The sequence below is a fragment of the Sinohyriopsis cumingii genome, chromosome 4 (genome assembly GCF_028554795.1).
Source record: "Sinohyriopsis cumingii isolate HCF-2022 chromosome 4, ASM2855479v2, whole genome shotgun sequence".
Taxonomy (NCBI): Eukaryota; Metazoa; Mollusca; class Bivalvia; order Unionida; family Unionidae; genus Sinohyriopsis; species Sinohyriopsis cumingii.
In genome coordinates, this window is record NC_142964.1 from 57431669 (window position 1) to 57455522 (window position 23854).

At 34.9% G+C, this 23854-nt stretch overlaps 1 protein-coding gene across 5 annotated transcripts in view; it reads left to right on the top strand.

The window, feature by feature from the left end:
• LOC149801214 (activating signal cointegrator 1 complex subunit 3-like) overlaps positions 1-23854 on the top strand; it is a 441282-nt gene that overhangs the window by 61200 nt on the left and 356228 nt on the right. For all 5 annotated transcript variants that reach the window (XM_089955269.1, XM_089955267.1, XM_089955271.1 and 2 more), the window contains exons 4-9: positions 168-282; positions 1552-1604; positions 6103-6224; positions 12907-13045; positions 19412-19537; positions 23634-23834. In XM_089955269.1, the coding sequence (XP_089811395.1) occupies positions 168-282; positions 1552-1604; positions 6103-6224; positions 12907-13045; positions 19412-19537; positions 23634-23834 (756 nt within the window). The remainder of the gene's footprint in view (positions 1-167; positions 283-1551; positions 1605-6102; positions 6225-12906; positions 13046-19411; positions 19538-23633; positions 23835-23854) is intronic.

A 23854-nucleotide genomic window follows, 5' to 3' on the forward strand; every position in this document is an offset into this window, starting at 1 on the left:
TTCAGTTACTTTTGAGAGAGATGTTTGGGATAAAAAGTTGCAACCTTTTTTGTGATAAAACTCTCCATTTGTACTACCTACATCAAGTATTTTATTAATGTTATCATTAATAACTGCAATAAGAATATTTTATATTCATTCTGACTTGTCACTCATTCTTTTTTCAGCTCTTTGAGTTGCTGGGATTTGACAGATTTGAATTAATACAAAGCCTATTGCAGAACAGACAAAAGCTGATTGCAGTTACCCTTGAGCCAGAAGATAAAGTATCACAAAGCAACAGTAAGTCATAAAAGCAGACAATCTTGGTTAATGGTCTGTTGAGGCAGATTGTACGTGTTGAAAGTTTAGAGTTGAAATTTTAAAATATTTTAAATCTGTTTGCATTTTGAAATCAGAGTGAGCAAATTGCAGAGAGTTCAGCATACATACAAGTTTTTGTTATTTATGATCGATTTTGATTTCTTTGAATTTGTTAACACTAATCGGTGAAATAATTTGTCTTTTTCAGTTAATTTACTGGTTGAAATTGGTATTTTCTCATGTCTATGACCATTGTTTTGGACATTAAGCATGTAGCATGTGAATGTATTTTGTTTGTAAAGAAATGGATGCTGCTGCAGTGACTGTCAGTTAGATTGTATTGAAAAATATCAGGGAAAATGTAATTAATTAGCAAGAAAGGAATAATGTAATTAATTAGCAAGAAAAGAATAATATAATTAATTAGCAAGAAAGGAATAATGTAATTAATTAGCAAGAAAGGAATAATGTAATTAATTAGCAAGAAAAGAAATATGTAATTAATTAGCATGAAAAGAAAAATGTAATTAATTAGCAAGAAAGGTATAATGTAATTAATTAGCAAGAAAGAAAATATGTAATTAATTACCAAGAAAGGAAAAATATAATTAATTAGCAAGAAAGGAAGAATGTAATTAATTAGCAAGAAAGGAAAAATGTAATTAATTAGCAAGAAAGTAAAAATGTAATTAATTAGCAAGAAAGGAAAAATGTAATTAATTAGCAAGAAAGGAAAAATATAATTAATTAGTAAGAAAGGAAAAATGTAATTAATTAATAAGAAAGGAAAAATGTAATTAATTAGCATGAAAGGAAAAATGTAATTAATTAACAAGAAAATAATAGTCTTCATGTTAATTGCTGTACAAAATACCAGGAAGTATTAGGACTATAATGGTATCAATATCAGTCATGGAAGTAGACTATTTATGGTGAAATTTAATGAAATACATTCATTGTACCATTCATGCTTATTAGTTGGGAGCAACTGCCAAAACAAGTAGACCTTGATCTGCATTTGCATAATGCACTGGTTCATCAGGATCTGTCTGTGTGTTATTTGTTCTACAGATTAGTCCTATCAGACTGAATAGACCCAGATCTAGGTCTGTGCAGTTTGCAGTTGGACTCTACATGTAAGTGAATATATACTGTAGCTGTTTTTACAGTGTAGCTATTACCTATTTGACTCATGTTCATAAGGGATGCATGTAGGTATTCTTTATAAGATTTATTTCAATTTCTCAGGGAATAAGGGTGACAGTACCAGACCAGCATATGGATGTCAAGTCACAGTTCAGGTAAGCTTCTCACTTTCCATCCAAATACATCAGATTCAGAGTCAGCATGCCTGAGAGCATCATTGCTTTGATTGGTTAGCTTTAAATAGTAACAATGGTGTACTGCACTCAGGTTGAAGCTGTTTGCAGAAACTAACATTATGGTTAGAAAAGTGGGACAGATTTTCTTATTCAGAAGATTTACTTGACAGATTTTCTTAGTTCATTTTAAGAGTATTTAATTATTTAAAATATAATGGCATTATATTTCAGATAGCTTGAATGCTTACAGCAGTAAATCACGAAGTTTTGATTTCGTGGTGTAAAAGTTGGATGCAATGTTAAATACAATTTTAAGGGTTATTTGTTTACAAATGACAGCAACAGCACATAAACACAAAGCTGAACGTTTTTTTAGTGAAGTTAATCGTAAACTTAATGAAGTCAGTTATAGTTCACAAATTATGCTAAATATTATTGTCACAAGCTGTAGGCTAAAATCCACTCCATTCTTTTATCACCCGTGGCTGCCTGCAAATAGATTTCCTCATTTTTAATAAGGTATGCAATAAACCTGCATAACCATTAACTGCAAGGCAAGTACAGTCTTATTACAGTGTTGATCCAAGATAACCTTTCATGTTGTTTGAATCCAATATAACCTTTCTTGTTATTTGAATCAGCCAATCAAAGTTTCTCTTTCAGATGCAGTCACTTATCAATTGATACAAGGGTACTTTCATTAATATGTAGGAGATTGTTACGTTGTGTTGTTGGTGATGTATTTTTGTTTATACATGCTAATAAAAAATTTGGAAATATTGTCATGGCAGCCACAGGTAAAATAATACAGTGGATTGTTGCCTGGGACTTACAGCTGTGGTTAAGGATGAAAAACATGCAAAGTTTTCTGTTTGAATCATGTGGTATCTTGGGTTGTTTTGTTGTTGTGTGTTGAAACAGAGGAACAAGGACTCGGCATGTTTTTATAATATTTGCAACATCAGATTCATTTTATGATATTTTAATTTTATATTATTTTCTTTTTATATATTTAATTTTTCAAAGGGTAATTCCCCCATTTTCTGCTAGCTTATGAGATGGCCTGTTTTCTGTTGTTGATCCATCTGTTAGGACAAGTTTGTTATTGCCACTCTATCTAAACCATGAAACATTACACACTTCTTCATCATAAGGTCTTGTTGATCTTAAATGAAAATGGTTCAGCTGGGTCATTCAACATGGGTACCACAGTGTTCATCTTGAAAGTTTTATCACTGCTTCTCCTGCAAGGATGGTCATGTCAGCATGGGGATTTTACAAAAATGCTATTTATGGTGTCCAGTTGGTTCCAAACGAAAATGATGCCAGTTGGATATCTAATATGGTGGCCAAGGCAGCCATATTAAAAATTGTTGTTATCGTAGTTTCTCCTAAAAGCAAAGTCATATTCAGAATCTTATTTTGTGTTGCTGCTTCTGAATGGCATGTCATATTGAAATGTTGTTTCACCAGAAGACTTCTTATGATATCTAGTTGGTCCTAAATGCAAATGTTGTGAACTTTATGGCCATTATGGCATCCATATTCAAAATTATATGATTTCCGTTCCTCTTTAAATAAAAGGTTTGGCTCTGTCCAGAAGTCTGATGAAGTCTAGTTGGTCCTCATTGAAAATGGTGCCAAAATGACCTCCAGTATGGCCACCAGCTTGATAATCTTGTTATTGCTTATCTTTATGTATGGTTATGCAGACATGGGTTTTCAATCAAAGGACTTATTGTGAAGTCTAGTTGGTTCAAAATGAAAATTGTATGGCTCTGATGCCCCATAAAGCCACAGAGCAGCTGTCTTGAAAATCTTGTTATCGCTACTACTCCTGAATGGAAAGTTATATTGACATGGGGTTTTCACCAGAAGACTTAACATGATGTCCAGTTAGTACTAAATCAGCGCGGTGCTGATCTGACTTCCAGTATGGCCACCATGTTAACCATGTTAACCATCTTCACAATCTTGTTATCACTATTCCTTCTGGATAGATAGTCATGTTGACTTGAGGGTTTTCACCAAAAGACCGATTATGATGTCTGATTGATCTTAAATGAAAATGGTACTGATCTGTTATCCAATATGGCTGCTATGGGAGCCATATTAGAACTCATGTTATCACTACTCCTCATAAACAGAAAGTCATATTGACTTGGAGTTTTCACCGAAATGACTAGTTGGTCCTAAATGAAATTGGTGCAGATTTTATATCCATTGTGGATGTCATAATTACCAGCTTGGAAACTGTGTTATTGCTGAAGAATGTTGGTAATGGTTTCAACACTCAGTAGTTAGAAAGAAGGGTCTTATCTTGGATTCCTGGAAGTTCTTTTGGGCCAGTAGAGTGTATTTCCTTTAAGGGACTCGTCTTTTAGCTGTGCTGGTTATTGTCCAGATGAGATTATGGGATGGCCATTTGTCTGTCATCATTCCACCCATGATTTGTCCTTCAGCACAAGATTGTTATTGCTACTACTTGCAGACCGTCTACCAGTGGGCACCAGACTTATGCAATTCTAGTTTCACTGGAATGATTGGGTGATCCAGGTGATTTTAGAGGGGCTTAGGTGGTACAGAAACTACATTCTATGGGGTTTTATTCCAGGCTCTTTCTTATCATTGAGAGTACTTACCCAACCACATTACTTAAGATCTTCCCATCCACCCTGCCATGTGAGCATCCTCATTGGTATATCACTTGGCTTAGAGACCAGTGACACCTGGTGGTTGCAAGGGGAGGTAATGGTCAAGATTAATTGCTCTTTGTTTATTTGAGATAAACATGAAAGACAATTTGTTTTTGTCTTTATACTTGGGCTGGATTTGGGAGGTAGCAGGCATATATCCTGATGTTAAATTGATTGGGTAAATATTCTCAGAGAAACATATTTTGCTCAAAAATTTGCTTTCTTGTGCAGTTATTCCTATATTAAAATGATTCTGATTTAACCTCCAGATTGGCTGCCTTGATGATCATCATGGAAATGTTCATCTGACCTTCAACAGGGCACCATAGCGGCCATCTTGAAACTGTTGTTATCACTACTCTGCTAAACTGTTCTTATTACGTAGTAGTATTTGAAAAATTATTGATTTTTTAAATTATACAACTCTGGAATTATATTATAAAATTCTAGTCCTTCCAGTTTATATCTTGTTTCAACTCTATGGTCTTAAACTAACTAACAGAAAAGAATGAAAACCAACAAGTTCTGTAAAATTTAGCAAATAATTTTTATCCCTAGAATACACAGTTAAAATTTAAAAAGAAGTTTCATTGTTGTGAATTAAATCCCAAATAGTCATAAAAGTTCCATCATAAGTCCAAATGTATGAAGAAGTTCTAATTGAATTTCAGTGGTATTCAAAAGAGCTTTCAATATTGAATGTTTTGATGTGCTATTGGCTTGGAGTGTGACATTGTGCTAAAGTTCTTTTGATATATCACAACAATATAATCCAAATATGTTCTTGACTAAATTCACTATAATTCCAAAATAATGTTTCTGTCCCAGAATATTATTGATGAGCACTTTGTATTGCTAGTGAATAATAATTTGAATAATTCCACCCAAATCAAATTCTTGAACACCAATCAAAATCTTGAACACCAATAAGACTGATTCTGCTTCAAGATGCAAAGGCAAGAATGAGTACTTTCTCAAGTAAACAACATTATATAAGAAGATAAGACACCAAGAAAGAACAAGAATGAGGGTTGAAAGTTCATTTCTAGAACATTATAAGTTGTCAACGAGATATGGTCTGTTACTAAATTTATAATAAAGAACATGGCAAATATCAGTTACACCAGAATAAAAATGCCCTTGACTCAGATTGAGATAAACATGTTTACCTCCATTGATGATGATCCTAATATTTGTCTACACTCAGAGAAATATTAGCTGTGCATTATGTTGTTTACAAAATTAATGTCCCTAGTCAGGTACACAGTGAACTTGAGTTTGGACTGAGGTCACTTGCAGAATATAATTATACATCACATATAATCATGGAGAAAAAAATAGCTAACAGACAATACAAATTAAAATATACATAACAAGGTCTGATATTAAAATTATAATAAAGAACAAAGCAAACATCAGGTAGAACAGGTTTTGTGATGGGGGAATTATGGTGTTCCAGACTCAGATTGAGATAAAACTAAGGTCAGGTACAAAATACAAGTGTATGTAACATATAATCTTTAAGAGCAGCAAACAAATAATACAAATTAAATATACATAACATTCCACCCACCTGTGTTTGCACAGTTTTGGCAAATTTGTTGAAGAACATTTTTACCCATGATAAAATGACTTCTGAAAAAGTTTAAAAGACAGGCCATCTGGGCTAATTTTGTGAAAAACATTACATTACATTATGTCTTAGTTCACACTTAACAGAAACAGAAGATTTATTTTTCAGAGGCAAAACCATACATTTTTTATGGTATGCTTCTTTTCAGTCAGAAAAAGAGAAGCAACTTGCTAGACAGTTTAGAAAAGAGGAGAAGAAAATGAAGACAGGAAAACAGGATGAAAGTGGACAGTCTATGACCTTCAACCCACAGGAGTTGCGGGCTCAAAGGTGAGAATACCTTAAAATTTAATGTCATCCTGTATTACATTGGTTGCTAACAATTTTACAATAAAGTGGTGGCCTTATTAGGAGAAAATGACTGCTTATTAGTAATGATAAAATGGGGATAAGGGATACTTTGTTAAAGGATGATGTGACTGTTTATTAGTAATGATAAAATGGGGATAATGGGCTACTTTGTTGAAGGATGATGTGACTGCTTATTAGTAATGATAAAATGGGGATAATGGGCTACTTTGTTGTAGGATGATGTGACTGTCTATTAGCAATGATAAAATGGGGATAATGGGCTACTTTGTTGTAGGATGATGTGACTTTTTATTAGTAATGATAAAATGGGGATAAGGCCTACTTTGTTGAAGGATGACATGACTGTCTATTAGTAATGATAAAATGGGGATAATGGGCTACTTTGTTGAAGAATGATGTGACTGTCTATTAGTAATGATAAAATGGGGATAATGGGTTACTTTGAAGGATGATGTGACTGTTTATTAGTAATGATAAAATGGGGATAATTGGCTACTTTGTTGAAGGATGATGTGACTGTCTATTAGTAGTAATAAAATGGGGATAATGGGCTACTTTGTTAAAGGATGATGCGACTGTCTATTAGTAATGATAAAATGGGGATAATGGGCTACTTTGTTGAAGGATGATGTGACTGTTTATTAGTAATGATAAAATGGGGATAATGGGCTACTTTGTTGAAGGATGATGTGACTGTCTATTAGTAGTGATAAAATGGGGATAATGTGATAGTACTGTGATATATTTACCCAGCAATGCATTACCAGGCCTGTTTGAGCAAGGGACAGGTTATTTTTGTTTTTATTCTTGCTGTACAAGTGAGCACTAATTATTGGTAACCAATGGTTACGTGACTGTTTAATAAACTATGGTATTGAATTAGTGATTTATCAAAATACCCCACCCCACAAATGTGTATTTTGGGAGCAGTTTGCCTTAAAGAAACTCAGATCATAATATAATATTTAAATCTATTTAGTTTAAAGTATTGGTAGCCACTAATTCAACTGAAACTGAGTGAATATTTTCTGTAATTGTGACATATTCACAGTACTATCACATGAACTAATTATGAACTTGAAGCAGTTTTCAATGTTTGATACATAAAAGATCAATGCCTCTCCAGCATCATTTAAATTTAAACTTTGATCACGAAATATGGAGATTTCCACAGTGTTCAGAAAATGCAGTTTCTCAAGGTCACCAATAAGTAAGGGCAAGTAATTCTATTTTAAACAAACTTGCCCAGGGCCTGTATCTGATAAATTCTTTGAGTACTGGAGCAATTGGACAATGGTTGACATCAGGACCTAGAGAAATACATTGCTTTATATGAAATATTTTGAGAGGTGAATAAACATACAAGTCAATTTAATATGAGTTTCGTTTATTTCTTTCACATTTAAATTACAGCAATTTAAAAAATAAGTCAAAGTAACAGTAACAAAACTAGGGCTATTTCAGGCAAATGGAGTTGGAATAAAAGTTTGAACTTGAGCCAGAGCCTGTGATATTTTTAAGTCATGTACCCTTGGCCTGTTTCTGAGAAATATTTTCTTTGCGCACTGTCAGTATACTTGTTCACTGGTATTGATACCAATGTCATCAATGCATCATGACGTATACATGACCAAAGTCTACAATCAATGGATGAACACAAAGAACAGGGAAGTAAAAGGGTTAAGCAATTAGTCAGATAAAACCACTTTGTTTGTTTTTCCAAATATACTGGCTCACTTAACATCATTTCATACTGGAACTGATTCACCTCAAAATACAATATGCAAATGCTGACCCTTCCAGTCTTGAAGACTATTATCATATACATCGATACGTAAATGACAACCTTTGCATTTATTCTTGGCCTCCATGAAAGCTTTTATCACCATAACTACATTTTTATATTTACAAGATTCAAAGCTGAATATTTCCTGAAACTGGGGATATGCCAAAAATATAGTTACATGATTTTGTCAAGGATTCTGGGGACACTACCGGTATTAACTATTCTAATGGAACATGAGACAGAAACATCATTCTTGGACAATATACGGACAGAGGTTCTACAAGACTTCTCAACAGAGAGGCTTAATATTAATAAACAGTCACATCATCCTTCAACAAAGTAGCCCATTATCCCCATTTTATCACACAGGTACAAAAAAGTAGAGAGGTGTGCACACATTGTGCATAACAGATGCACATGAAATAATTCATCTTGACAATGAGTGAAATGCATGCACATTGATACCTTCTTTTGTCTCAGTTGCATGAGTGTGGTGAGATAAATGTAATATGATCACTTTTCCTTTGGTGATGGCATCTTAAACAGTGCTAAAATATTGTGTTAAAAGTTTTTGAAAGTCACATAAATTATATAAGCAACTATAAAGTAGTCGTGCCCCAACTTTTTAGGTATACAAAAAAGTCAATTTTTCTTTGATTTTCCAATATGCCAGATTGTATATGCAAATCTAATCGGTCTGAAGGGGTGACTTGAAAAAATAAAGCAAACTGGATAAATAGATACTGGATATCAAAAATAAAGATAAAACCAGTGTAAAGTACAATTATATTTTTGAGTGGAGTATGTCACAAATAAATTAACCCAAAAAATTTGGCCCAATTAAATCCATTAAAATCCATAATGCTTGACATCCATTTATATGATAAGTCCATGAATTCAATTATAAGTCACATATTGGTGTAAAAATAGTTCAGAATGATCAGATGTGCATTATCCCATAGTATGTTAATTCCACGCATCTTACAAATAAACAGTGAAAGTTAAGCACACATTTTGGTAATCCACAATAACCTATAAATGTGACAATCTAATGTCTTCTAGTGCAAAGTCCAAGAATTCATCATTGTCTGATAAAGGTAAGAAATCATCCATTGTGGTCTAGTCATTGTAAATCGTGGTCTAATCTATGTAAATATCATTCTACTCGATCAAAAGTATTGTCAACTTGAAAACAAAGTGAGTGCTGCTTGTGCAAGCCAAGGGCTTATTGGGCCAAGTGCACTGGCAGAAAACTTGGGAAATATCATTTGGGAATTAAATCTGACTTATGGAAAAGGAACATACAATTAAATCAAAACTTTTATTGCATGAAACAGAATATTTATATTGCAAAACACAATTACAGGTTGTTAGGACTTGCACAAAAATGTAAGCAATATACTTGCTAGTTAGCACTCATGGAAAACAGTACATTGTACTTCACTTTGTGATGGTTAGTATTTAATTGACCTGTAATATTTCCAAACTATTAAAATCCAGATAACATTAAAACTGTAGATACAAGTATTATGTAATGAATTCCATCATGAAATGAACAAACACTTTGCATACTATATTTATATATATTTCCGAATGGGAATAGTGGCATGAAAATGTAAATATATTTGAATTGACCATATTTTTGTGTACTGTGAACATCAAGAGTTTCCAACATTAACCCTAGATGTATCAGTTTGTTTTGTTTGTTGCATTTTTAACAACCCTTAGCAGCGACATAATGGGTCAGGAGGTAGTAGCCTACTACCAAGCTCTGTAGCGTCATGGTCATGCATGATACACTAAAGTGGGTGGTATTATAGAAAGGTAGACAGATGTAGCTCTACAATGATACCAAATAATCTGGAATATCTAGTTACACTACAAAATACAGATAAAAAACCTCATTTTTTGGACCTGACTTTTTTCTACTGAAAATTTGCCCGTGGTTGAAATCCGATTTTTTGTCCGGATTGTAGACTTCTCAGATCTTGGGCAAACTGATATGAACTGCAAACAGACAGATGAGCATTTGCAAAAAGTAGGATAAGGTGGACATTTGGAATAAAGAGTTATTGAAAGATCACCGGGGATTTGATGTTTTCCGATCTATTCAGAAATAGCTTTCAAAATGTGTTTCCTACTTGATTTCAGGCGAAAATGACAAAAATATCCAGGGGTTAATGTGTTAAGATGACCCCTACTCTACATGCACAGAATTTTGATTTTAAAAAATAAAAAATCAATCTATAAGTGACTATAAATGGTATCTTCTGCATTAGTGACTGAAACGTTGGGATAATATTACTATCGGTCTAACGTTATTTACACTGATATGTATGGAGTTCCTGACTTGCTGTGTCTCACTTGTTTAAGCAAGACGTTTGACTTATCATTTTGAACAATGTGGAAAGTTTGTGAAAAGATTTTTAAAAGACTTGTATCTTCTACACATGCAACTGCATGCAACTCAAACATTAGTATAATATTACAATTGTAGGTCTAATGTTTTTGAATGCTGATATGCTAGGACCTCCAGTCTTGCCTGCTTAGCATTTCATCACGGTAGGCAGTGTTGAAGTTTTGTGTTGAAACATCTTCTACATCAGCTGCTGTATTCTGCAGGTTGGCTTGGATAATTTTTCATAGTGTATACACTAATATGTGATGAGTGCCAGTCTTGCCAGGTCAGCCTACTTAAGCATCATGGTCAATAATGTTAAAGTGTTGTATGAAAGTCACATACAGGCTTGGGATTATTTTGACAGGCATGCAAATACAGGTGAGACACCAGGTTCCATGAAACTATGGTGTGAGTAGACTAAGTCTCATGAACATCCCACTGAAAGGTTATAGGTCATTCTTGTAAAGCTTGGAGATGCAGTGGCTTAGAGGCTAGTGTTCCAGACTTGCAACCAGAATGGTACATTGTTCAATTTCTGCTCACACCAGGTCAGGTCAGTCATCATAATGTGCCTCTGGGCAAGATATTTTACTCCAATTGCCTTGACACTTATGACCTTTCATGTGTTGATGTGCCATTAAACACCTATCTGTCACAGAATCACTTCTTGTAAGACCAGAACTGCTAAAATTTTGCAGCATATCCATATATCCTTGTGCTTTGTTCGGTTCTCCCCACTTCCAATTGCACAAGTGTCCACATTCATTCCCCTAACCCACCCACCAAGTTCCACCCAAATGGACAAGATTGGAATTTTAAAATTATTTGTATAGATCTGCAATCTACCTTCAACCATATATGACTATTTGATATGATGTTGTCTTTTGTTTTAATAACACTTTGAACACATTATTGGCTATGAGAAGCCCAGGTAATGGGAGCTAAATGTGCCAGGTTGGGGTCATGGGTCATGAAGTTATGCTCTTTGACATACATTTGTAGCATATCCTACGTCTCATAAAACAAGTTTCTTATTTCCCTTAGGCTTTTGAAAAACATAATTGATGTCAGGAAATTTTTTGAACTATTGAAAATTACAACTTATTTAGAAAATTTGTTGTTCCATATATAGTTTGATACTTACTAGCTGATCATAATCGTGGAAAGTTGGAATTTCCTTAAATTGCAGATACTTACTAAGTCGGGAAAAGTTGGAATTTCCTTAAAATGCTGATTGAAGCTACAGTCTTTGTTGGATCAAGTGCATGCATGCATCAGTGAAACTGATTTTGAATGATTAAGTTCAGCTCAAGATGTTTTTGAACATTAGACAAATAGAATTAGTACAGTCGTTTTAGAGGAAGTCATTGGCCTTGAATAGGAACTGCTAATCTTAAAGCAGAATTTCTTTAATCCATTCAGTCTCATAAAGTTGAATGAGGATTCTCGTGATGCTGCACATAATGTAAGCAGTTCAGATAGTAGCTTTATAATATTTTTGAATTAAAAATGAACAATAAATATAAAAACTTCATTTAGCTGTTCATGCTGCTCTTCTGGCTTACGCAGAATTGATTGGAGGTATTTTGCTGTCGGTAAAGTAATTTTTGCATGACAGCACTTAGAAGCAATATGTACACACTTTAGAGCATTCTGCTGTTGACAGTATTATAACTCCCTCCCCAACCTGACTGCAAGTGAATGGGGGAAGAGAGAGCACAGCACTCTCTCATTATATCATGCCTCATTATAACGTTATTATCAATATAACTTGGTACAACTATTTACTCCATGCCCAAAATCACACCAATGTATAACAGTATGGTTGAAAGAAAACGTGAATCTTAGTGTTATGTTTCCTTTACAAAACACCATTATTTATCATATTTTGATAGTTTCCTTTAAACCCCTGTTCAGCATATTTTGCTATTTTTGATACATGAAGGTTCCACACATAGCACTATTTTTACATAACATGGTTAGCAGTTATGGACCCCTCCTGAGGGAGACCTGTGTATTGGAGTCATCTGTCTTTCTGTGCATCACACTTATGTCTACATAATATCAAATTTAAATATCTTCATGAAACTTGTCTATCATAACTAAATATTGTGTCATGTAGAAAATGCAATCTATCTGGTCTGCATTTTAAGAGTTATCCCATTTTTTATTTTGAATTGTGTCTGTCTGTCTGTCCAACAAACCATCAGTTTTTTAGTTCATATCTCGAGAACTGTTTGATCAGTTTCATGAAACTTGGTATGCATTAGTATCCTCGCAAGAGATTGGGTCCTAATTATTCTGCCTTGTTAGAGTAGTACTTTTTAGAGTTATCTCCCTAATTAGGCAAAGTGTTAAAATTAAATCTGAGCTGTAAGCAAAAATTTGTGATTTTTTTGTTGTTACAGTAATTTTAATACATGTTAACAAGTAAGCCATTGTTTCCATTACAGAGAGTTAGCATTGCATAAAGCTTCTGCAGTGCCTCTCTTGTCTAGAAGGTCTACATACACACCTGCGGAGAGATATCCAAATGTATATGACAGCATGCAAGAGGCCAGGCAAACTTCAGCATTCATTGGAGATGTAAAGGTAATGTATATAAAGCAAAACATTCCTATTCCTGACATAGCTGTGATAAATGGCTTTAGTGAAACCAAACTTTTGGTAGGTGCATAAATATTAAAACAAAAATGCTTGTAAGAGTTAATTCCCCTTCCATCCTCTCATTGAATTGCTACATGGTCATAAAATAATAATGTATAGGAATGCTCTGTGACACAATGAAAATTGAAGTTAAAAGTAAGATTTAGTTTTGGTTTTAATTTAGAACAGATGGTAAGTTTAAAATTGGAAGTAGTATTGTCTAATGTATGAAGCCCTGTACTATATTATCTTTATGTTTTACATTCTTTGGTGATTAAATTTGGTACAGGACAAAAAGAACAAATATTGATATGTGCATTCTTAAGAAAATCAGATTTTGATCCAAAATTTAAATAAATCATAGGATCTCCAAATAAAAGCCAATTAGTATTGAACACATTCTCACAATTAAAAGAAAGAAATTGAACCTTCAGTTGTTTCTTAGCGACCCATTTTGAAAGTATGTGAGAATTAAAGAAGTGTAAGAAATTGTTCCTCTTTGCTACTTCTTAGATTTCCATTTTAAGAGTTGTGTGATAATTGCAGAAGTATGAGAGTTTGAGGGTGTTCGATGAGTGATAATGAGGGTATTGGATGATTCAGATCATGAGGGTGTAGGACAAAAGTTTGATTTTGAAGGTTTTGGATGAGTGATACTGAGGGTGTTGGATGAGTTTGATTTTGAGGGTGTTTGATGACTTTAATTATGAGGGTGTTTCATGAGTCTGATTATGAGGGTGTTGGATGAGTTTGATTATAAGGATGTTGGATGAGTGATAATGAGGTTGTTGGATGAGACTGATTATGATGATGTTGGAATAATGATGAGGGTATTGGATGAGTCTGATTATGATGATGTTGGATGAATGATAAGGAGGTGTTTGATGAGTGATTATGAAGGTGTCAGTGAGTCTGATTATAAGGGTGTTGGATGAGTTTGATTATGAGGATGTTGGATGAATGATAATGAGGGTGTTGGATGAGTCTGATTATGAAGCTCTCAGTGAGTCTGATTATGAGAGTGTTGGATACGTTTGATTATGAGGGTGTCACTGAGTCTGATTATGAGGGTATTGGATGTGTTTGATTATGACAGTGTTGGATGAGTCTGATTATGGGGGTGTTGGATGAGTTTGATTATGAGGGTGTTTGACGAGTGTGATTATGAGGTGTTGAATGAGTTTGATTATGAGGGTGTTGGATGAGTGATAATGATGGTGTTGGATGAGTTTGATTATGAGGGTGTTGGATGAGTTTGATTATGAGGGTGTTGGATGAGTCTGATGTTGAGGTGTTGGATGAGTTTGATTATGAGGGTGTTGGATGAGTGATAATGATGGTGTTGGATGAGTTTGATTATGAGGGTGTTGGATGAGTCTGATTTTGAGGGTGTTGAATGAGTTTGATTATGAGGGTGTTGGATAAGTGATAATGAGGGTGTTTGGATAAGTAATAATGAAGGTGTTGGATGAGTTTGATTATGAGGGTGTTGGAAGAGTTTGATTATGAGGATATTGGATGAGTCTGATTATGAGGGTGTTGGATGAGTTTGATTATTAAGGTGTACGATGAGTTTGATTATGAGATATTTCGGTGAGTCTGATTATGATGGTGTTCAGTGAGTCTGATTATGAGGTTGTTGAATGAGTTTGATTATGAGGGTGTTGGATGAGTGATAATGATTGTGTTGGATGAGTTTGATTATGAGGGTGTTGGATGAGTCTGATTTTGAGGGTGTTGAATGAGTTTGATTATGAGGGTGTTGGATAAGTGATAATGAGGGTGTTTGGATGAGTAATAATGAAGGTGTTGGATGAGTTTGATTATGAGGGTGTTGGATGAGTTTGATTATGAGGATATTGGATGAGTCTGATTATGAGGGTGTTGGATGAGTTTGATTATTAAGGTGTACGATGAGTTTGATTATGAGATATTTTGGTGAGTCTGATCATGATGGTGTTCATTGAGTCTGATTATGAGGTTGTTGAATGAGTTTGATTATGAGGTTGTTGAATGAGTTTGATTATGAGGTTGTTAGATGAGTCTGATTATAAGGGTATTGGATGAGTTTGATTTGAGGGTGTTGGATGAGTTTGATTATGAGTGTGTTGGATGAGTTTGATTAGGAGGGTATTTATTGAGTTTGATTATTAGGGTGTTCAGTGAGTCTGATTATAATTGTGTTCAGTGAGTCTGATTATGAGGTTGTTGAATGAGTTTGATTATGAGGGTGTTGAATGAGTTTGATTGTGAGGGTGTTGGATGAGTTTGATTATGAGGATGTTGGATGAGTTTGATTATTAGGATGTATGATGAGTTTGATTATGAGGATGTTGGATGCGTCTGATTATGAGGGTGTTGGATGAGTTTGATTATTAGGATGTATGATGAGTTTGATTATGAGTGTGTTGGATGAGTTTGATTAGGAGGGTATTTAATGAGTTTGATTATTAGAGTGTTCAATGAGTCTGATTATGAGGGTGTTCAATGAGTCTGATTATGAGGGTGTTGGATGAGTAATAGTGAGGGTATTGGATGAGGTTGAATATGAGGGTGTTGGATGAGTGATAATGAGGGTGTTGGATAAGTGTTCAATGCGTCTGATTATGAGGGTGTTCAATGAGTCTGATTATGAGGGTGTTCAATGAGTCTGATTATTAGGGTGTTCAATGAGTCTGATTATGAGGGTGTTCAATGAGTCTGATTATGAGGGTGTTAAATGAGTCTGATTATGAGGGTGTTCAATGAGTCTGATTATGAGGGTGTCAATGAGTCTGATTATGAGGGTGTTCAATGAGTCTGATTATGAGGGTGTTCAATGAGTCTGATTATGAGGGTGTTAAATGAGTCTGATTATGAGGGTGTTCAATGAGTCTGATTATGAGGGTGTCAATGAGTCTGATTATGAGGGTGTTCAATGAGTCTGATTATGAGGGTGTTCAATGAGTCTGATTATGAGGGTGTTCAATGAGTCTGATTATGAGGGTGTTCAATGAGTCTGATTATGAGGGTGTTCAATGAGTCTGATTATGAGAGTGTTGGATGAGGTTGTATATGAGGGTGTTGGATACATGATAATGAGGGTGTTGGATACATGATAATGAGGGTGTTGAATGCATGATAATGAGTGTGTTGGATGAGTGATAATGAGGGTGTTGGATACATGATAATGAGGGTGTTGGATGAGTGATAATGAGTGTGTTGGATGAGTGATAATGAGGGTGTTGGATGAGTTCGAATATGAGCAAGATCACCACATATTTATTTATTAGTTAATAATGTGTCAGGTTCACTTTGCTTGTTACCATTTTGGGGAATTAATTTAGTTTGATTTTTTTCCTTCAATTTGGTAAATATGCTTTTATTGTCATGGATTTGGACAGGTTCTTGACAAGTGAGTTTTCCCCATTTTAATGTGGCGATCTTGCATCTCAATGACTGAGATTGTCTCTTCTCCAGAGACTATATTTTTTGTCTGATTTGGATAAACCTTGGTAAATACGTTTATATCATCAGGATCATTGATGAGTTTGATTACAAGGTAGAGATTTGTCTGTTAATCATGCCTTTTATCTTTGAAAGTTTTTTTCCAGACTGTAGGTAAAATCAGTACAATATAAAAGTTGTGAGATGCAGTCAAACCTCGCACAGTGGTCATCTGGTCACAACGATCATTCAACCCCCTTCCCACAAATTGCAAATTTCCTCTTTGAAGGTCCTGTGTATATAATGTTCACCTGCTTTGACAATCAGTGGCCAGGTGTTTCCTGCCCAAATAATGGTTTCTCTTTACATTAAGTAGTTCTTGGAGCACATCAAGGGACAGCTCAGTGTATGCAAGTTAAATGTTTGTGTGATGAGGAAGGTATTGTCTATTGTTTAGATAAAGGAATAGTATATGAATTGATGTATGAACATTTCTTCACTCACTTGCACTCACCATACTCTAGTCACACAGTCAGTGCAACTCAGAGTGTCAATATGTCAAATTTGAAAGAAGAAGTTTTATAATTTGAGAAAGTGGGTAGAAGCAATTCATTAGCTGGATGGTGGGAAAAGAAGTATATTTCTAGCAGATATGAGTCTCATTTTGTGACAGCTATTGTTTGAAATCTTAATTATTTTTATATTTAATGAAAATGTTAATCTTTGGGGAGAGATACAGGGATCCTGTCCATTTAATTTTCATGGGGTTAGGGGCCTAGAATTTAAAAAACAAACATTTCAAGCCCTTGGATTGCATTAAAATAATTTTCTGGCAGATTTATAATCAATGCCCCCACCCATTAAATGGTTGGTTCCTTAAGCTTTTTATTCCCTATTCATTGGAGACCTCTCATGGAAGCTGCCTCTTTTGATCTCGGTGAGCTGCTTTGGTTGACTCATCATTTTGAAGTGTGTATACCAGTTCCTAAATGATACAAGCTGACCGAACAAAACTCCGTCCTGTTTTGGATTCATATGTAAGCTATCATTTGGTAGTGAAGTTGCGATATTGTCATGGCAACACAAAGATAAGTGATTTTTTTAAAGGCATCAGTGATTATTTATTAGGATGGATTAAAGTGATTGGAATACAGCAATCTTGTGTAGAACATAACTTTGGGAGAGAACAACATATAGATGTATTTTATGAATTTGTTGAATAATGACTAAATTATCATACATGCCAACCATTACACTTTGGCACAATCAGTACACTTTTCTTCACCAAATTATGTTTTCCATGAGACTGCACATGCATTAAAAAAAATTGCTACATTAAAAAAGAAAATCAAAAAAAGAAATAAAAAGTTGTTTTTGTCATCTTTATTATCATCTCTTTAAATCTTCTCATATAAATTTGACAAATATTCTTAAAAAGGTGACTGCTGCATTAGAATACTTTCCTTATTTGCTATTTATAACAACTGGATATGACCCATTTCCAAGAAAACAGATTGGTTTCTTCAAAAGTGAACTTTGCCTAAGAGGTTCTTTTCATTGATAAGCTAGTTAGTTATTGAACCAGTCCATGTTTAAAGATGATGGTGCCATTAAGTGAAATGCTTTTTTATGTGGATTGATTTATGTTATATGATGGAAAATGTTAGAGCAGATTGATCTTTTCAAACTTTAAAACATGTCCGATCAGAAAAAGTGACAAATCAACATTTCTTTACAAACTTTAAAAGAAGAATATGAGAGTAATGTAATACAGCACTCTGAGCACCTGATCATGGTCACTGCAGAATTCCGGTTCACAATCATTCAGCAAAAGTTACACACACACGTAATCTAGTTGAAGTGAGTGCTGAATATAACTAATTTTTCAGTATGTTTTGTTTTTGTATTCTGATTCTAATCAGTATGGATTTTGCCCTTTGTGATATGAATTTTGACCAGCTACAGAACCAGGTTAGTAACAAAAAATATATCTTTTTCATATGTGCTGTAATTCTGGCACGTATATAGTTTTACACCAAAATTACAGTTTTTGCCACTTATAATAGCAGTAAATACTTTTATACCTCTTGAGGGTGGTTGGCATGTATGAATTCAATAAGTTGATGATAATAATAATAATAATAATAATAATAATGGCAATAGGTGCATGTTGTTTATAAATTTGAATAGTGAACAATTGTATAAAGGTGAGGTTTAATTAATCCCATGGATGGCCATTATTGACAGGTTTGGTTGTAGTTTACACAGGGTTATGTTCTTATTATACAATGGAAGCATGCATACTGAAGTAGTCAGCTGGTAAATTATGTAGTCCAAGTGGGCATTGTAAGGCCCACTTGGACCTCTTTGTTAAAGGAAATGCCTAATGGACAATATTGTTTTGTTGTTAAAGGAAATGCTTAATGGACCATAGTGTTTTCTTGTTAAAGAAATGCCTAATGGACCATAGTGTTCTCTTATTAAAAGAAAATGCTTAATGGACCATAATGTTCCCTTGTTAAAGGAAATGCTTAATGGACCATAGTGATCTCTTGTTAAAGGAAATGCTTAATGGACCATAATGTTCACTTGGTAAAGGAAATGCTTAATGGACCATAGTGATCTCTTGTTGAAGAAAATGCTTCATGGACCACAATGTTATCTTGTTAAAGGAAATGCTTAATGGACCAGTGTTCTCTTTTTGAAGAAAATGCTTCAGGGACCACAATATTATCTTGTTAAAGGAAATGCTCAATGGACCATATTGTTATGTTTGATTTATTCCATTGAGGATCACATAGATTATATTAGAAGCCTGGAGTTATATATTAAAGAAATTCATGCAGTTGGTGGCATATATTTTGAAATGATTCTCTCTATATATAGATGTACCTACCAGATAACTTCCAGAGATCCGGTAACAAAATCTATGAAGAGGTGCATATCCCATCTGGAGAGCCTGCGCCTATTCAAGTTGGGGAGAAATTGGTTGCCATTGCAGAATTGGATGAGGTATGTATCAGTTAAAGGTTTTACTTGATATCTGTAGCTTGATGTTTTTATCGCAGTGCTGCAGTGTTTGAGATATTGTACTACCCTTTATTTGCATGTCTTTTGTTTTTCTGGCCATAACTGTCTCCTCCATATACATGTCTGTTGACTGTATGGTCTATCAGTCCATAACTGCCTTCTACTGCCTGTCTATTGTCTGTCAGTCCATAACTGTCTTCTACATTTGCCTGTCTGTTGTCTGTTTGTCCATAACTGTCTCCTCCATATACATGTTTGTTGTCTGTATGTTGATAACTGTCTCCTCCATTTGTATTTCTATTGTCTGTCAGTCCATAACTGTCTTCTACTGCCTGTCTATTGTGTGTCTGTCCATAACTGTCTTCTACATTTGCCTGTCTGTTGTCTGTCAGTCCATAACTGTCTTCTGCTGCCTGTCTATTGTGTGTCTGTCCATAACTGTCTTCTACATTTGCCTGTCTATTGTCTGTCAATCCATAACTGTCTTCTGCTGCCTGTCTATTGTCTGTCAGTCCATAACTGTCTTCTACATTTGCCTGTCTATTGTCTGTCAGTCCATAACTGTCTTCTACTGCCTGTCTATTGTGTGTCTGTCCATAACTATTTCTCCATATGCCTGCCTGTTATCTATATAAACATAACTATTTCCTCCTTAAGTGCTTGTTGGTAATTGACTAAACTTGGTACATAATGGTAATGATTCATAGGATGGTTGATACATTTTGCTTTCTTTGGGGGGTGGGGGTGGATTTTTGGTGTAGGGGGAGGAGGTCAAAGGTAAAATGAACAGATATTTTAATTGCATTGAAATGTTATTTTGTTACCAAATTTGGTATAGCTGGAAGACACATTTATGTGACACATTTTTGGCCAGGATTCCTCAGTGACAGTTGGGGGTCTGGTGGGGTGTGATAGATAATAATTAAGATGGCTATTTATGATGCTGAGCCTTTGATTTAGATCAAATTAAATTTTGCCAAAGATAAAGGCAATGAAAAGCCACTTTCTTCTCCAAAATTTTGATGGCTATTTGTTTTTTTATAGTTCTTAAATGAAGTGGTACATATTTTTTAATTTTGTTTGTTTTAAATATATATAGTGCTAAAAATGGTATCATATATTGTAGTTTTGAGAGTAGGTGGTGTTTAGCATAGTTTTGAGAATAGGTGGTGTTTAGCATAGTTTTGAGAGTAGGTGGTGTTTAGCATAGGTTTGAGATTAGGTGGTGTATAGCATAGTTTTGAGAGTAGGTGGTGTTTAACATAGTTTTGAGAGTAGGTGGTGTTTAACATAGTTTTGAGAGTAGGTGGTGTTTAACAGTTTTGAGAGTAGGTGGTGTTTAGCATAGGTTGGAGATTAGGTGGTGTTTAGCATTGGTTTGAGAGTAGGTGTGTTTAGCATAGTTTTGAGAGTAGGTGGTGTTTAGCATAGTTTTGAGAGTAGGTGGTGTTTAGCATAGTTTTGAGAGTAGGTTGTGTTTAGCATAGTTTTGAGAGTAGGTGGTGCTGAGTAGGTGGTGTTTAGCATAGTTTTGAGAGTAGGTTGTGTTTAGCATAGTTTTGAGAGTAGGTGGTGTTGAGTAGGTGGTGTTTAGCATAGTTTTGAGAGTAGGTTGTGTTTAGCATAGTTTTGAGAGTAGGTGGTGTTTAGCATAGGTTTGAGATTAGGTGGTGTTTAGCATAGTTTTGAGAGTAGGTGGTGTTTAACATAGTTTTGAGAGTAGGTGGTGTTTAGCATAGGTTTGAGATTAGGTGGTGTTTAGCATAGTTTTGAGAGTAGGTGGTGTTTAACATAGTTTTGAGAGTAGGTGGTGTTTAACAGTTTTGAGAGTAGGTGGTGTTTAACATAGTTTTGAGAGTAGGTGGTGTTTAACATAGTTTTGAGAGTAGGTGGTGTTTAGCATAGGTTGGAGATTAGGTGGTGTTTAGCATTGGTTTGAGAATAGGTGTGTTTAGCATAGTTTTGAGAGTAGGTGGTGTTTAGCATAGTTTTGAGAGTAGGTGGTGTTTAGCATAGTTTTGAGAGTAGGTGGTGTTTAGCATAGTTTTGAGAGTAGGTTGTGTTGAGCATAGTTTTGAGAGTAGGTGGTGTTTAGCATAAGTTTGAGAGTAGGTGATGTTTAGCATAGGTTTGAGAGTAGGTGGTGTTTAGCATAGGTTTGAAAGTTTCTCTTATAATTGCCCCTGCTTTGATTGCTTAGCAAAGATGCTTGATCATGGCCTTTTGTTTTGAAACAGTTTTCTTTGGACAGAAGTAGTATCCAAAGCAGACTAAACTGATCAAAAGGAGGACATCTTGTTTTTTTTAACCACTCAGAGATAGAATATATATTTCTACTCTTGTTCTGTTTTCCTACAACAATCAGGTTTTCATCTAAACTTACCAGCAACTAACCCGAGACCAAATAAATTTCTTATGCATGTTTGCCTGTATACTACTTTGATTTCAGCATAGTTTTTGCAGAATACTTTTGAAAGAAATATTGATTCAAGATATTGATTTTATGGACATGCTTTGTCTGCAGAGATGCTGTATGCCAGAATTCTGTTCATTTGTTAGGCTTTTCAATTCTGTTACTGAAGTGCTTAAGAATGTTATATGGCACTCAATTCAAGCATCTGATAGGTTATAAATTAGTCCATTATATGGTCTCAGATCACAGTTATTTTCTTATATAGTCCCTATGTTTGTTTGTTAGTATTGAGCTTTCCAGTGTGTCAAAATCCTAATGAATCATGTTAATATAAAGTATCTTCAAAGATGAACTCACCATAAAATTCTTGTCAAAGATTAATCTGCATTTTTTTTGGGAGAGGCTATACTTTAAACAAAAACAATGTGCATTGGGTCACAGATTTCACTTACAGACCTTCATGAATGTCACATTACTCACTGTACACTGTCACCAAAATATTCACATACAACCATGCCAGACTGCTCTGGTGGCCTAAGTAGTTACAGCATCTGCCTCGGATGCAGGAGGTCATGGGTTTGAATCCCCGCTGAGTCATACCATGACTTCCCTCAAAAAGCTTGCACATCTACCCCAGTAGTAGCATGAAGATGGATTTTATTGCCAATCTTTCTATCTGAGCAGAGACAAATTTTATCTGATTTCCAGCTTGGCAAGCAGTTTATCTGTAGCACTTTTGTTCTTAAAACAGACTGCTCTGGTGGCCTAGTGGTTAGATTGTCCGCCTCAGATGGGGAAGGTTGCTGGTTTGAACCCTGGCCGAATCATGCCAAAGACTTATAAAAATGGTACTAGCAGCAGCTGTGCTTGACGCTCAGCATTACAAGGTTATTGCTAGGACTGGTCGGCCTGGTGTAAGGATAATGTGACTGGGTGGGTTATCATGCTACATGTTTGCAGCATGATGCCTCAGTACTAGACATCACTATAAACTGCCACATTGCAGACATTGTAGCGATATGACTGAAAAATTGTTAAAGCTACATTAAAAATCCAAATCACACACACACTCTGTTCCTAAAACATGCAAAAAAACCTAAATTGAATGTATTAGCTTTGGAGGCTGCATTTATGAAGGGATGGTTGTGCTTCTAACATACTGTGATTTGGGTTTGTATTGTCAAAGTAAGATGCTGTACTCCAAATGGTGACGTCTACCATATTTGACATTTTTATACATTGTAGATAGCCCATATGGCATTTTTATACATTGTAGATAGCCCAGATGGCATTTTTATACATTGTAGATAGCCCAGATGGCATTTATGCATTGCAGATAGCACAGATGGCATTTATACATTTTAGATAGCCCACATGGCATTTTTATACATTGTAGATAGTCCAGATGGCATTTATACATTGTAGATAGTCCAGATGGCATTTTTATACATTGTAGATAGCCCAGATGGCATTTATACATTGTAGATAGTCCAGATGGCATTTTTATACATTGTAGATAGCCCAGATGGCATTTATACATTGTAGATAGTCCAGATGGCATTTTTATACATTGTAGATAGCCCAGATGGCATTTATACATTGTAGATAGTCCAGATGGCATTTATACATTGTAGATAGCCCATATGGCATTTTTATACATTGTAGATAGCCCAGATGGCATTTAAAGGCACGAAATTCCTGAACAGGATTCAGAGTGTTGTATTTGAGACAGCATACAGAACCAATGAAAATCTGCTGATCTGTGCTCCAACAGGGGCTGGGAAGACCAATATTGCCATGTTGACCATACTGCATGAAGTGAAACAGCACATTGCTCAGGGTGTCATCAAGAAAGATGAGTTTAAGGTAATATGATTTTTGATTTT